Consider the following 15,944-nt stretch of genomic DNA (forward strand, 5'->3'; position numbering starts at 1 on the left):
TCCAACGGAGAATGCAGAATTCTCAACATTGAAATATTTTGAGGAGAAGGTTTGATTTCAACAAAGGTCAAACAAAACCCAGCAAGAGATCTGATGGAATCCTGCCAGCCTGAAAGGTTTCTGTCAGACACTTACCTGGTTTCCTGCCAGCTTGCCCACCCAACTCTTCCAAAATCAGCCAGGCAGATTGAAGGGAAGACAGGAGCCTGAAAGCACTGGCTTCAAGATCTAAGGTTCCCAGCTCTGCTGAGGCTCTCAGGACATCCAGGATTTTGGTTTCCCATCAGCCCACCCGGCAGAATTTCATTTCAAAATTATTGATTTCCCTAAATGAATTTTTTAAATTCTGTTTTGTGGAGAAAATTGATTTTGGGAGAGGTGAGAATTTATTTTTGTGGGAGGTACTGATTTTGTGGGAGGCAAATCTATTCATTCTGCTATGAGAAGAAAGAAGTGATTGTGTGAGGAGGTGAGTACGTGGTGCACAGTGGAGAAGAAAACTAGGGATGAGGCCTAGGTGTATTGTGGTGGGGTGTTTTTCTTAGAAAAGCCAGTCACATCTTAATTTTCCTTCCTAGGCATAGACTGGAGATTTTGCTTCATCTGTAGTGTCCTCAAGGGGAAGGGAGTTAGACAAAGGGAAAGGATGAGAGACAGGGATGTAGAAGTTAGCAATAAGCATGGTAATTGTATGTAAATGTTAATGTGGAAATCATGCAAATTTAATGTAAATTAGTAATAATTCTTTTTGATGGGCCAATGTAGGAAAGTCTGTTTGACCAACCATCTTGTATTGATGTCAATCTTGATTCTTTAGTTCCTCCCTTAAGTTATTTTTTCCTCTGCTATTTCACTTGTAGCATCAAGCAGTGGGTCTTTGAGTTTAAATCTGTCTCAACAGATATCTCTAGGGCAAAGTTCTTCAATCATTTCTTTAAATTGCTCATTTTGTGGTACACTGAAGGCAGTGTTAGCATAAAAGAAGTTATAAGATACGAAGTCCCAGTCTTTGCCTTTCAGTTGCTTTTCTGGCATAATCACCAACTGAACATACAGATTATTCTTTGTCATTTCCTAAAAGTTGAAGAAAAATAAAGAGTTTTCCTGAATTGATATTGAAAAGCTGCTGAAAGACTGTGAACAAGAGTTTTAATTATCGCGACTTTCAAACAGAAAATAATAGCATAGACAATGCCTCACTTCCAGGATCACTAAAACAGTAAATGTTCTGCTTTTCCACTTCAAAAGACAAAGTATCATTCAATGGCACATTTGATCTTAAAGAATCTTTACATTTTTATTTAGAATTACCTATTTTCATTACTTCAGTTCACTGAGGTTTGGTTTTTTTTTTACTTTTTTCAACTTCAGATATATTTAATCAGTGACTAATGCTACAATGTTTATAATCACTAAATATTTATCAACCATTTGCAGTATTGATTGGCAGCTTTCATATGTACTGAAACTAGAATGAGAAACAACCCCTTAATCAATTCAATACTGTGAAGCCTGAAAAGCTAATAATCATGTTATCAGTTGCCCTGCCTCCTTCCAAGAGTTTCCAGATTCTAGCAAACCAAACAGTTCTAACAGTTTACAGTGCTATCAATGACTCTATCAGTTGTTCATTCCCAGTTCATATATATATATATTCATATAAATACTTCAGATTAACTTACATCCAATGGAGTCCAACAACTGACTAAAACAGAAATAAAATACTCGCAAAAAAGCTAGGACAGTGGGGGAGAAAAGTTGAACCCAAAACCCATGTGATTTTTTTTTCACAAACCTGCAAAGTAACTCATCAGGAAGGTTGCAGTGTAGTTGTAGCTGAGTCAGTCGCAGGATATTAAAAAGACAAGGTGGGTGAGGTAATATCTTTTATTGAAACAACTTCTGATGGTAAGAGAGACAAGCTTTTGAGTCACATAGATCTCTTCTTCAGGTTTGGGAAAGGTACTCTGAGCATCACAGCCAAATGCACGATGGAGCAAATTGATTAGCATAAGTAGTTAGCATCTGCCTTGAATCCTTCCTTAGAATATGTGCTAACTATGTACGTTAAACAAGCTGCTCCACCTTACACTTAACTGTGATGCTTAGAGTACCTTTCCCAGAGTTGAAGAAAAGCTTTCTGTGCCTCAAAAGCTCTCTTTTACCAATAGCTGTTGGTCCAATAAAAGATATTACCTCACCCACCTTATCTCTCATCAGAAAGTGACATTTAAAAAACAAGTTTTAGTCATACATTCATACATTGCTGTTATACATCTGATTTGTTACATAAATTATGTTTTTCATTAGATGGAACTTTTAAACTGAAGTTCTTAAGATTTTCAAAAATGAAAATATATGAAACCCAAGAAATGCTGAGCACTATTTTGCTATTGTAATTATTATTACAGAACCTGAACTCAAGGCTTCTCTACACTACCGCTTAAGTTGATGTAACTTTTGTCATTCAGGGATTTGAAAAAATCACCCACTTGAACGATGTATGTTACATTGACTTAAAGTGCTGTGTTATGTTGGGAGGAGAAACCTTCCCACCAAGATAATTTCTGCCTCTCAACATAGTGCAACTTCGCTGATGTTGTGTGATGGTGAAGATAAGTTCTTTGTGTTTACATTTTAGCTCTCTGCTTTCAGAAACAGGATTCTTCCGGTTATAGTCCTTCCTATCTCTAGGATTCAATCAAGTTTTAATTTCTCAAACCAAGCTATTTTACTAAAGAGGGGATAGCCTCTTATAACTGGAATGTCTTCTGTGAACTAGTCCATAAGGGCACCATCCTCTTTTCTTGCAAATCCCTCCTCTAATTCTATTTTTGCTGTGACCCATAAAGTAAATTTTCCATTGTGATGACTATTTGTGGAGCTCAAGGAAAATTTAAAGCTCCAAAGTCTATATTAAAATAAAGACAAATCTTTTTCTCTCCTAAAGTGTTCTTTTAACAGCTAATTTGGTTTTTACACACAACAGTGTAAAGCAAAGCAATATTATGGAGTTGCTTGACAATTTATTTGCCCTGTGATTAGCTGAAGTGAATGACTTTTTTTTTGTGAAATGTAAAATTGGGTGTTTGAATATATTTGTTTTTTTTTAATAATCAAGTAATAGAATTAAATTCCAGCTTTTATGTTTCCTAACTCAAAAAGTGTTGTGTCCAACATGGGGGAATCTTTATTAGACCTTGTCTTAACAGGTAAAGAAGAACCGATTACACAACTAAAAATTAATGGTAACTTAGGTATAATTGATCATGATTTGATCACATTTATAATGTGCAAGCAAAAAAAATCCAGACTTGTAATGTGTATACTTAATGCTTTAATTGGGCTAGTTTCTCAAAGCTATAAACAATTATGAACCAAATCAGCTGGGAGGAAGAATTTAATCAGAAGACTGTGAATGATAATTGACAGTCTTTTAAGAACACTTTACAAGAAGCCCCAAAATTATATATATTGTATAAATGGAAGACAACGAAGTTGATAATAATGACAGTAAATCAGAAGTAAGGAAGTATAGAAAATTGATAAGGGAAGGAAGGGGACGCCAGGGGAAATCTATGTCCAACAGACTTGAGGACAATAAAAAGGAGTCTAGGTATACTAGGAACAAAAAAAAACCCCAAAAAACAAAAACAAAAACCAGATGAAAACAGTAGAATTATCAATAATAATGCAGAGAAGGCAGAAGTGTTCAATAAATATTGTGGTTTCATATTTGCGGAACAAACAGATGATATAGTCTCATCATATGGTGATGATAACACACTTTCAATTCCACTAGTATTTAAAGGAGGATGTTAAACAGAAACTATTTAAGTTAGACATTTTGAAATCAGCAGATCTAGATAAATTGCATCCAAGAATTTTAAAAGAGCTTTCTGAGGAGGTCACTGGACTATTAACGTTGAAGTCTTGGAGTATTGGAGAAGTTTCAGAAGACTGGAAGAAAGCTAATGTGCCAATTTATAAAAAGTGAAAAGGAGACAACCCAGGTAATGATAGGTCTCTCAGCATGACATCAGTCCCAGGCTGATAGCAGCTGATATGGGACTCAAATGATAGAAAATTAAAGGAATCTAATGTAATTAATGCAAATCAACAAGGACTTATAGAAAACAGATCCTGTCAAACTAATTTTTTTTTTGATGAGATTACATGTTTGGTTGATAAAGGTAATAGTATTGATGAATATACTTAGACTTCTGGAAGGTGTTTGAGTTTGTACATATTCATTAAAAAAACTAGAATGACATAAAATTAACATGCCATGCATTAAAAAAAAAAACCTGGCTAACTAATAGGTCTCAAAATATAACTGAAATGGGAAATTGTCATCAAGCAGGTGTGTTTCCAGTGAGGTCCCTCTGAGATCAGATCGTGGTTCTATATTTAACATTTTTATCAATGACCGGAAATAAAATATAAAATCATCACTGATAAAGTGGACAGATGACATGAAAATGGGGGATGGTAAATAATGAGGAAACTGGTCACTGTTTCAGAGCAATTGGGATTGCTTGGTAAACTGGGCACAAGCAAACAGCAGGAGTTTTAATGCAGCTAAATGGAAATGTATTAATCTAGGAAAAAGATAAAAAATTGGGATTTTATGTCTAGCTGGTAGTACCTTAAACCAAATATATGTGGAGTCTAAGAATCTAAGAATTGAGGTTGCTTGACGCAATGAGTTCCTTAAATGGGACATCCTGTTGGTCATTCTCACCAATTGTGGCTAAGTTACAATAAATAAAAGCAATCAAATGTCTTTCAAATTTTTCTGAACCATGATATCTATCTGAACCATCACACATTTTATCATAAGTAATGGTTAACTTAAAATGTTACCCTCATCCTTCCTCCCCTCTTTCTTAATATTTGTCAAACTCCGTTGTTGCATCTTGTCTTCAATTACATGGTAAGCTCTTTGAGGACAGGCCAATGACTACTTATGTGTTTTTGTAGAATACAATGGTAACTCGATTTTCACCAGAGCCTTGGTGCACTTCCACAATACAAATAATTAATAATAAAAAGTGTGCAATACAGTTTTCTTAGTTCAAAAAACCCCCCAAACATTAGTAACAAGCATGCTGTTCCATCCTTTCATATTAAACTAGTGTGTTATAAAGTCCTTCCCATAGGTACTACTCCTGGATGTTAGATTGTAGTGTAGCAAGGATCATGGCATCATTCACGCCAGGGAACATTAGCTCTGGAGGAAATATTATCCCAGTACACATCAGCAACAGATGTCAGTGTGGTCAGACATATTTGATTATTTAATAAATAATGTGTTCATAACTTTCCATTTACAGAACTTCCTTTTGAGCGTTTAAATCTCCATCAACGGGAATAATTTGCTGATTTAAAAAACACAGCAAAGAAAACTCATAAACATTTCAGAGTTTGCCCTGTGCCAAGTTATAACTCATTAAAATATACCTTGTCTTTAATTTACATCATTTAAAAATAAAAGCATTGCACTAGATACTATCTAGAAGTCAGAAAAGAAAGTCACATTATTTAGGAGATTTCACAATTTTCTTTGTCGCCATTTAGTTTTGTTCAATTCTTCAGTCCCTCATGTTGTACTTTATTTGCTGTGGATATTTCTTGCATTGTAGATATGAATACCCTTACCCTTTCCTCAATGCACACATGAATTTTCATCTTTTTTATGTGAAAGCCATTATTGCTCAAAAAATGGACCCATTAAGAAAAAATGCCCTTGTATTCTGAATGTTTTTTATTTTGTTACAGATAACACTTTATCTCTAACAGCTGCTCAATATCTGCCTCAGATTGTATTGTAATCCATGGTGAAAAGCAATTACACCCTAACATCAATTTTAAGGCTGTCAAGCAAACTAGTGCATAGCCAGCAGGAAGTGGTGGCAAACAGTGCAGAATACTCAAAGAGAGTGAAAGATATGGAAATATGGTAAAGCCTAGGCACTGATGGAGCATACCAGCAATGGAAGTAGCAGTAGAGCAGTACTCTGTTATTCAGCATCAGTTTTAAAAGAAAAAAAAGGTCAGCCTCCTTTGTATTATGAACGTCTGATGTCACTTCACAGGGACATCCATGCAGGGTTCATCCTGTTTGTAATCCTCACATAAACTGTACTTTAGGACAACAAAATGTGCAAAGAAACACTATGGAAGCCATGTTGTATCTACCATTGTACAGAGCACCATGAAGGAATCTTGTACTGAGTGACAACTGCGGTGGGAGGGACATTGAATTTGCTTTGTACCATTGATGATGATGATGATGATGATGATTACTATAAACAAGATTATGGGCTTCCAATATATATTCATTTAACAGATGTGATTATGATTTTGACTGAACACAGACATTTGATTTTCAACACTAACATCACAAAAAATATTTTTAAAAAATCCCCAAAACACCTTTCCCTCCATCTATCACATTCAAAAGTCTGATCAAATACAAAGTATACAAAATATAATGGCATTTATTTATTTGCCTATAAAAATATGATGCTCAGGTACTCATTGAATTCAAATTCTTTTGCATGCAACATTAACAGAAAAAAAGCTGTTCTTTTGCTATACATTAGAGGAAAGAGAACCATGAGACCGACGGGTTACCTGCCCGGGCTTTGCATTCTCACAGACAACTACATCATATTCTCTGGCAAGCTCTGGAGGGTTGTCGTTGACATCCAGGATTCTAATATCAACTGGAACATGGCTTAGCAGGCCAAGGTTGTCTATAATACACACAAAAATGGATTTAGTCATTTGACAGTTTTAATACACACTCTAAAGCCTTAGTTTAAACAAAATATCTTAAAATCATGGTTTGTCAGAGGCTCCAGCTACTGCAATAGAACTTTCAGTAAAGATAATTTTATAAAGATCCTATTTGCTGAGTCTCATTAACATTTTGAAAAATGAAAATTGAATAGACAGGCACAGCATGAATACTAAATTGCTATTTTGTCATATTTAAAAAAAATTACAAGTTACTCAGGAACTGAAGTGGGAGAAAGTTGTCAGAGTTTATTGGATGGTTTCACACTGTATGCCAAGAAATGATCAGTTGGCTTCACAATTAACCTGAAAGTGTCACTGAAGTGTTGAACAAATCTAAAATTAAATATAGTACTTTTGTTTTCCTCCATCGCTCAAAGATTTCATGGTATGAAAATAAAATACTGAAGTGATAAGAGAAGAAAAAACAAGGAAACATATTTAAGTCATTTTGTCAAACTGGGCTCCAGATTCCGTGCACGATATTTCACAGCTGCAAATTATATAAATATAATAAAGTCAGCCTTGATGCTGTTTCACTGAAGTCAAAGGGAGTTTTGCAATCGGCTTTAAAGGTGCAGGATCAACCATATAAACAGTGATAAAATAATTAACAATAAAGGCTTAAATTGTTTAGGTTTTTAAAAAAACAAGAACAGAGTTTAGTCTACCAGATTAGGTCTGTCTCTGATTTCAAAAAACAAACAAACAAACAAACAAAAAAGTACAATAAACAGACGTGTTTCAATTAACTGTTTCACATGATGGAATGGGAAGGAAATGCATGTTTCCTTGATCTGTACATATATTCTCTCATTTTCATTACCTTATATTGGCTTTTTATATTTCATTGTATAAATTTTATGTGAAGAACCTTTTATAATTAGCATTCTTCATTATAATATACTCAGCTCCTATAACAATATTTCTTACAAAAAAATTTCAGTATGCATCTCAGAACAGAAGAAGAAAATCTTTCCTAACTGGTTAAAAATGTAGACTCTTTGCTGAAAATTGTGCACTTCATTTTTATATCCTCCACTGGAACCTAACTAGCGGTAAAAGATATCTGGGTCCACTATTTCAGGCACTGCATGGATGTACGTTGCTTGTCAGTGGCACGGAGAACTAGGTCTGTGTTGTGTGTGTGTGTGTGTGTGTGTGTGTGTGTGTGTGTGTGTGTGTGTGTGTGTGTGTGTGTGTGTGTGAGAGAGAGAGAGAGAGAGAGAGAGAGAGAGAGAGAGAGAGAGTGTAATCTTAATCTAGTCTCTAACCTGGATATTTTTGCCTTAATTAGCCCATATCACATACCTCTATCAAAAAGGTTATTGATGTGATGGCTTAGACTCATTACAACTTTGCTGACTGCTGCTCAGAATTCTTCCATCTTATTGATTAGATGAGACAGCTTTCTAGTCCAAAATTTAAACTCTCTAAGGCTATTTCTACATTTGAGCGGGGAGGTGCAATTCCTAGCTCATGTAGACATACCCACGTGTAGTGAGGTAGCACTATTTTTAGGGAGCTAGCTCGCAAAGCTTGCAGTGGTCCATGCAAATCACACTTCTCAGCTCAAATGCAGAGGTAACCTACATCACCAAATAATATATCAGAATGCTGACATTCTAGAGTATTTTAACAAGTTGAGTTCTTCAGTCTTTTCTAGCTATAGATGGACTTTGAGATAAAGGTTCTGATCTACGGGGCCCCTTATGAGTCTGCACTCTCTTGCATGCACAGACAAATGAATACAAAATATGTGTTTCAAATTATACTGTACTATACTTCACCTCCATTCAACAGTTCTTAAATAGGAGAAACAGGAGGAAATTAAAATAATAATAATTATTACTCATAGGGATGGAAGACCGGATTAGGATAGCATAAGAACATCTACTCCTACTCCAAACTTTCTCCCCAGTATTAGAATGCAAATCAAATGAGCCTTTTCAGAAGTTAGATACAGGCTGGACACTTTCATTTTCTTGCTTCAACTTTTCTCATGTGTTGATATTTTCAGTTCAGACTTACAAAAAAACTGGTTACCTACCTGTATTGTCAATGTTGTTCTTCAAGCTGTCACTGCAAATGTGTATTTCATTAAGGTGTGCACATACCCAGCACATCATAGCTGGAGAGTTTTCTGCAGCAATACCCATTGGAGATCACACACGAGCCCTGCACATCCTTGTGGCACCTGAGAGTATATCAGGGTGGCGGCACTCTACCCCACCCTCAGTTTCTTCACACCAGAAAATGGCAAAACAAGACCGAGATGCAGAGGACACAGGGGAGTGGGTTGTGGAATACACAAGGGCAACAATATCTGAAAGAACAACAGTTAAAAAACATCTAACCATTTTTTCTTCAAGTGGTTGCACACGTGTATTCCACTCAGGTGATTCACAAGCAGTACTATTAGGAGGTGGAGCTCAGAGTCTGCAATATGTGACTGCAACATGGCCTTCTCAAAATTTGCATCAGCTCTCAAAGAAGTTATGATGGTGTAAGGATGAGTGAAGGTTTGCACCAAGAACCAAGCGGCAGCCCTACAAATGTCCAGTAGGAGGACATCCTTTTGAAAAGCCACTGAAGTAGTCTGAGCTCTCATTAAATGAATCAATAGCGTATGTGGAGGATGGGTATCCGTTAATCCCATGAGCCATGATAATACAAGAAGCAATCCATCTAGAAATTGCGTAGTAACTGCTTGACCTCTAAGTTTGTCAGCACAAGTAACAAATAGCCAATGGGACATCTTAAAAGGCTTAGTCCTATCAGGATGAAAGGTTCATGCCCTCTTTACGTCCAAAGTATGTAGATGTTTTTCGTCCTTATTTGAATGTGATTTGGGGGCGGGAGGGAGAATGAAATGCAAATGAAAGGCAGATACCACTTGTGGCAAGTCACCTCCTTCATGTTGCCAGACTTAGCACTTCCCCTTCTGGTAGTGGGGGCCTGAGGTAAATCAGCCCCACCCTGGGCAGTTTTTGCCTTCCCTCTTCTGTGTTCCTTTGGCTATATTTTCAGGCTAGGCCTCATGGCTGGCCTAATTGGTGATCTTCCACTAAACAAAAAGGAAACAGTCTCACAAACTCAAAACAAAGGGGGTTCCATTCCCTGCCTTCTCACTGGGGCAGGGTGTTGTCCTGTCATTTGCCCCTTAGTGTCAGTCCTTCACTTACCAGAAACTCAGGTTTGGATGCTTCCTGTATGGGAAGGCGCACAGCTTCTCATCCTGGAGAAGCTTATTTCCCTGCTGCCACTAGCCTGGCAGGAGCTTGTCTCTCTTTCCTCCCTTTTTCTCTCCCCAGAGGAGGGGTTTTTAAAGGCCTCGGGCAGCCCTAAATTGGATTCAGGTATCCCTAATTGATCTGAGGTAACCCCTTCTTAGCTTGTAGGAAAAAGGGCCTTTAACGTTCTAGGGCTAACATATCATACTTCCAATACCCTCAGCCATCCTGCCTGACCTTGTCACACATTTTAGTTACAAACTTCGGATCTGGCCTCAAAACTTCATACTTTTAAAAATACTATGCATGGTGGTTCTGTCATGATAGCCTGAAGATCACCTATTCTTCTGGCTGATATAATAGCAAGTATGTCTCCTGACACGGGTGAGGCAAAAAACAGATAGCCTTAAACTAAAATGGTGGGCCTATTAAATCAGCTAATTCAATGTGAAGTTCCCAAGTTAGCAATGGATCCTTTCTGGGGGAAAAAGTCAAACACTCCCTTTTAAAATCTAAGGGTATAGCTACAGTGCAATGTAAACCCAGGGTTTGAACTCAGACTGAAGTCTAATCCCCCTTCCGTCGATACAGAAATCACGCTAACCCAGGGCTTGGACCTAGGGTCCCTGGACCTCAGGTGTACCATACAAGACTGAATCAAGCTGGGACCATAGTTCAAGTCCTATTGTTTTGCAGTGTAGACACAGCCCCACTGGACTTGTGCTCTGGGAGTCCACCAAAATATCTTACAATTCCATGGGTCAACTTTCTTTGTCCTGTGGACAGTCAAGTTTGCTGCATGGTTAAGTTTTCCCACACAGCACCACAAACAAAAATTTAGAGCAGCTACATTTTGGGAGAGCACTAGGAAGCCTTGGATATGGGTGGTTGGACTCGGGCTAGATAATGCAGTGTAGATGTTGAAGCCCTGGGTTGGGACCCCTGGTTCAACACTTCCTAACCTGAGGTTACAAATGAGTTTAAATGCTCAAGCCCTAAGTTAACAAACCGAGGGTTTGCTAACTTGAGTTCTACTAACCCTGGGCTTACACTGGAATATAGGCATACGCTGGAGACCATTAGATTTGGAAAAAAAAAAAAAAAAAAGGATGTTCTCCGAATGGAAAGGTGAATTGATGAAGTAAACTCTCTGGGAGTTTAGGGGAAATCTCAAGGATTTGATATGTAACAGGTACGCTAAAAGTCCTGAATCTTAGCTTCTGATGGAAGCATGCTGTGGAGAGTGGAAATCATTTCAACCTAGTTCAATAGGTGGATCTAATATATTGTTTTCTACTATTAAGCAATATCTCCTGAAATGACACTGAACTGTCCTCTGGCTGAGCTAACCACTCAACAACAGCCATAGCATCAGGTGAAGACTGTTGAGGTGAGGGTGTAACATCCATCTATGTTGCTGGATGAGTAGGCCTGGAAGAGGAGGCAGAGCCTAGAGGTTGAAATGAGAGGTTGTGAAAATCCTAGAAGAAAGGTGCTGGTTAATGAGCCTGGACTGTAATCCACTTGTGAACAAACATAACTGACTGCAATTCTTGTTGTCTTTTGTTTCAAATAGATCAACTGATGGTATACCCAGGTATGAAAGATGATTGTGAGCACACTGTTCTTCAGGGACCACGGATGATTTTGAGAAAATCTCCTGCTGAGATGATTGGCCAACTGGTTCTGGGCACTCAGTAAGTGTGCAGCAAAGGGAGTAATTCCCTTCTTGATGCAAAACTACAGTTTCATCTCTTCTTGACAAATCTGATCAGACAGCACCCCCCTTTGTCTGTTTAGGTAGCATGTTTGTATTGTCGGTCAGTATCTGAATGACAAGTCCTTGATGTGAGCGAGAAAAGCTGGGCAATGTTTGGGAATTGTCTGGAATGTAGGGAGATTGATACAAAGGGACGCCTTGTGTTCTATCCATAATGCTTGGGTTCGCAAATCCCTTAGGTGAGTGCCCATGCCTACCAGGAACACATCAGTAATGATTGTCTTAGAGGGACGAGAATGAGAAAATGGAACTGTCATAAACAGATAGTTAAGGGTTAATGCCTCTTTTACCTGTAAAGGGTTAAGAAGCTCAGTAAACCTGGAGGACACCTGACCAGAGGACCAATAGGGGGACAAGATACTTTCAAATCTTGGTGGAGGGAAGTCTTTTGTTTGTGCTCTTTGTGTTGTGGTTGTTCGCTCTTGGGACTAAGAGGGACCAGACATCCACCCAGGCTCTCCAAATCTTTCTGAATCAGTCTCTCATGTTTCAAACTTGTAAGTAATTAGCCAGGCAAGGTGTATTAGTCTTATTTTTGTTTCCTCAACTTGTAAATGTTTCTTTTTGCTGGAAGGAATTTACCTCTGTTTGCTGTAATTTTGAACCTAAGGCTGGGGGGGCGGGCCTCTGGACTATAGAAATCTGATTACCCTGTAAAGCATTTTCCATCCTGATTTTACAGAGATAATTTTTACCTTTTCTTTCTTTAATTAAAAGCTTTCTTTTTAAGAACCGGATTGATTTTTCCTTGTTTTAAGATCCAAAGGGGATTGGATCTGGACTCATCAGGGATTGGTGGGAGGAAAGGAGGGGGATGGTAAATTTCTCCTTGTTTTAAGATCCAAGGGGTTTGGATCTGTGTTTACCAGGGAATTGGTGAAGTCCCTCAAGGCAACCCAGGGAGGGGACGAAATTTTGGGGGAACAGAGAGTGCCCCAGACACTGGAATTTTGGGTGGTGGCAGTATACCGGAGCTAAGCTAGTAATTAGGCTTAGAAGTGTCCATACAGGTTCCCACATCTGTACCCTAAAGTTCAGGGTGGGGAAAGAAACCTTGACATGGTGAGCAGCGGTTTGGGATTTTTTTTTAGGAACCAAAAGCCAGTGGGATTTTTTTTTCTCTCCTTTCTAGCTGCTTGGAAAGCAGCCTGAGGGCAGAGGTGTTAAGTTTCTTAACAAGGGTCTTTGTTAAGAGGAGGCTTTAAGCTGTGAGCAAGCAGCCAGCAAAAGGAATTTACAAGCTGAATTGTTTTCTTTCTTTCTACCTCTCGGGTATAGCTAGTTAGAAAGTCGCTGTTAACAAAGCAGCCCTGCTGCGTGCATCCCAAGTTCAGTGAACTGCAGAGGGGTGTGGCCAGCACAAGAAAGCAGAAAAATGAGTACCAAGGAAGCAGTTAAACAGGAACTGGCTAGGCTGGACGCAGAAGAGAAAGCCAAAGAGGCTGACCACAGAAGAGCTACGGAGATGAAAGAAAAAGAGATGGAGATGAGAGAAAGAGAGAGAAAGAGAAGAAAAAGACAAAGAGGCTGACCACAGGAGAGCTATGGAGATGAAACAAAAAAAGATGGAGATGAGAGAAAAAGAGATGGAGATAAAACAAAAAGAGATGGAGATCCAGAGGGAGGCCCACCAGCAGGCCCTGGAATTAGCAAAGGCTAAGCAGGATGGACCAGCCAACCCTAACAACCCTTCTCCAGGTAGTGTTTCCCATCCCAGAAAATTCCCCACCTACAAGGCAGGTGATGATACTGAGGTCTTCTTAGAACATTTTGAAAGGGCCTGCCTTGGGTACAGCATCTCTGCAGACCAGTACATGATAGAGCTGAGGCCACAGCTCAGTTGACCCTTAGCAGAGGTGGCGGCTGAAATGCCTAAGGAACACATGAATGATTATAATCTTTTTCAAACTAAGGCCAGAATCAGAATGGGGCTAACACCTGAGCATGCCCGTTGGCGGTTCAGAGCCCTAAGGTGGAAACCAGATGTGTCATTTGCCCGACACGCCTACCACATTGGAAAGAATTGGAATGCCTGGATATCAGGAGCAAATGCTAAATCTCTGAAAGAGCTGGCCTTCCTAATGCAAATGGAGCAGTTCTTAGAGGGTGTTCCTGAGGAAATAGAAAGGTACATCCTAGATGGGAAGCCCAAAACTGTAACCGAGGAGGGGGAGATTGGAGCCAGATGGGTGGAAGTGGCAGAAAAAAAAAAAACTACTAGCAAGGGGAGCGAATATGAGAGGGGGCAAACCGAAGATAAACCCTATCACCAAGAACAACCCAAGACCCCACCTACAACCCAAGGAAAGCCCCAGACAACCTATTGTCCCCACCTCCCCACTAGTGAGCCCCACCTCACTAGTCTCCAGCAACCGACCTCGGCCCAGTGACCAGTCAGCTGGGCGATGTTTTAAATGTAATGAACTGGGACATATAAAGACCAGCTGCCCCAAGAACCCCAACCGAGTACAGTTCATTACACCACCATCACACCAAAGATCCCCAGGTCCAGATGGCTCTCAAAAACCCTCGGAGCAAAGGGAAACCTTGAGAGTGGGCGGTGTAAAGGCGCACGGCCAGGGCTCAACCCTCCCTGAGGAGGAGGGGAGCCACACCGGCCTCGATATGCGTCGTCTACGTCGGCCCCTTTCTTCAGGGCTGAGTGACGCTGCACAATCGCTCAGGGCCCGGCCTTCTGCTATAGGGCAGGGCAATAAACACAAAGTCATAGAGGCTCAGACCCTCCTGGCTCAGGGCTGAGCAACAATAGTTCAGGCAGCTCGAGCCCTTTGTGGAAGGACCGAGCAGTGGCACAGTTAAAGGGGGCCCAGGCCCATGGTTCGGGCAGGGCACCAAACACACAGTTACAAGGTGTCTGACCCTCGTGGCTCAGGGTCGAGCAGTCAATATTTCATGCAGCTTGGGCCCCTTGGGGCAGGACCGAGCAGTGGCACGGTTAAAGGGGGCCCAGGCCCTTGGTTCGGGCGGGGCACCAAACACACAGTTACAAAGGCTCCGACCCTCGTGGCTCAGGGTCGAGCAGTCAATAGTTCATGCAGCTCGGGCCCTTTGGGGCAGGATCAAGCAGTGGCACAGTTGAAGAGGGCCCAGCCCTTGGTTCGAGCGGGGCACCAAACACACAGTTACCAAAGCTCCAACTCTCGTGGCTCAGGGTCGAGCAGTCAATCACTAGACTTGATGGCCTCCTTAGGCCGGGGAGAGGGGGATTCTGCCACTCAGGTACGGGTGGCAGGGGGAACGCAGTCCCCCCACTCCACCGCCTTCCAGCCTGGGGCCCTAGTAGCGGCTATCACCGCTAACGGTCAGCGCGGTTTCTGGTCGCAACACACTGACATGGGTTCAGGTACACTTGCAGCCTGACTGGAGTCAGCTGCCCCCGGGCTACTTCCAATCTCCCCCTCTGGGTCTACCTGATCTGTGGTGTCAGCCCCTGGGAAGTCCAGTAGCACGGGCCCCTCCCGGTCAGGGCTGGGTGGTAGGTCCGGCAGTACCTCTGGGAAGTGCGGCCAGGCCTGCTCCGGGGGTTCCTCGGGGTAGCAGCAGGGACAGGGTGGCTCTGGCAGCTCCTCGTCGTAGCGGGCACGGGGAAGCTCCAGCCACTCAGGGCAACGATCCTGGGCCTCAGCAGCTTCCCAGTCACAAGCACCCTCTGGCAGGTCTGCTCCCGACGATGGCTGGGCTCCAACTGAGCGCTGATGGCCGGCATTTATACATCCAGGTCGCCTCCTAACCCTCTGAGGGGGTGGGCTTACTGCTCTGTGGCCCTGCTCCCTTAGGTGTCTGATGAGGCTTAACCCTCCTTGAGGAGGAGGGGAGCCACATCACCTCGCTACAGCAGAAAGAAGGTTATCACGTGGAGAAACACCGGGGCACAAGTGTCAGCTATCCACCAATCCTAGTGAACCCCAAATTCATCAACCCAGAGGCCCAAGTGACAATTCACCCATTCATGTCAAAATCTTTAAACTTGCCTACAGCTGAATTGCCTGTCCAGTACAAGGGCTGGTCAGGAATGTAGACTTTTGCAGTCTATGACAATTATCCCATCCCCATGCTACTGGGGGAAGACTTGGCCAAGCAGGTGAAAATGGCCAAGAGGGTGGGGA

The 15,944-nt window shown here is 41.0% G+C and overlaps 1 protein-coding gene across 5 annotated transcripts in view; it reads right to left on the reverse strand.

Moving 5' to 3' along the window:
- The window catches only part of CDH18 (cadherin 18), a 1,010,793-nt gene that overhangs the window by 27,605 nt on the left and 967,244 nt on the right, over positions 1-15,944 (reverse strand). For all 5 annotated transcript variants that reach the window (XM_050937421.1, XM_050937420.1, XM_050937419.1 and 2 more), the window contains one exon: positions 6,640-6,761. In XM_050937421.1, coding sequence (XP_050793378.1) covers positions 6,640-6,761 — 122 coding nt within the window. The remainder of the gene's footprint in view (positions 1-6,639; positions 6,762-15,944) is intronic.

The sequence above is a fragment of the Gopherus flavomarginatus genome, chromosome 2 (assembly GCF_025201925.1).
Source record: "Gopherus flavomarginatus isolate rGopFla2 chromosome 2, rGopFla2.mat.asm, whole genome shotgun sequence".
NCBI lineage: Eukaryota > Metazoa > Chordata > Testudines > Testudinidae > Gopherus > Gopherus flavomarginatus.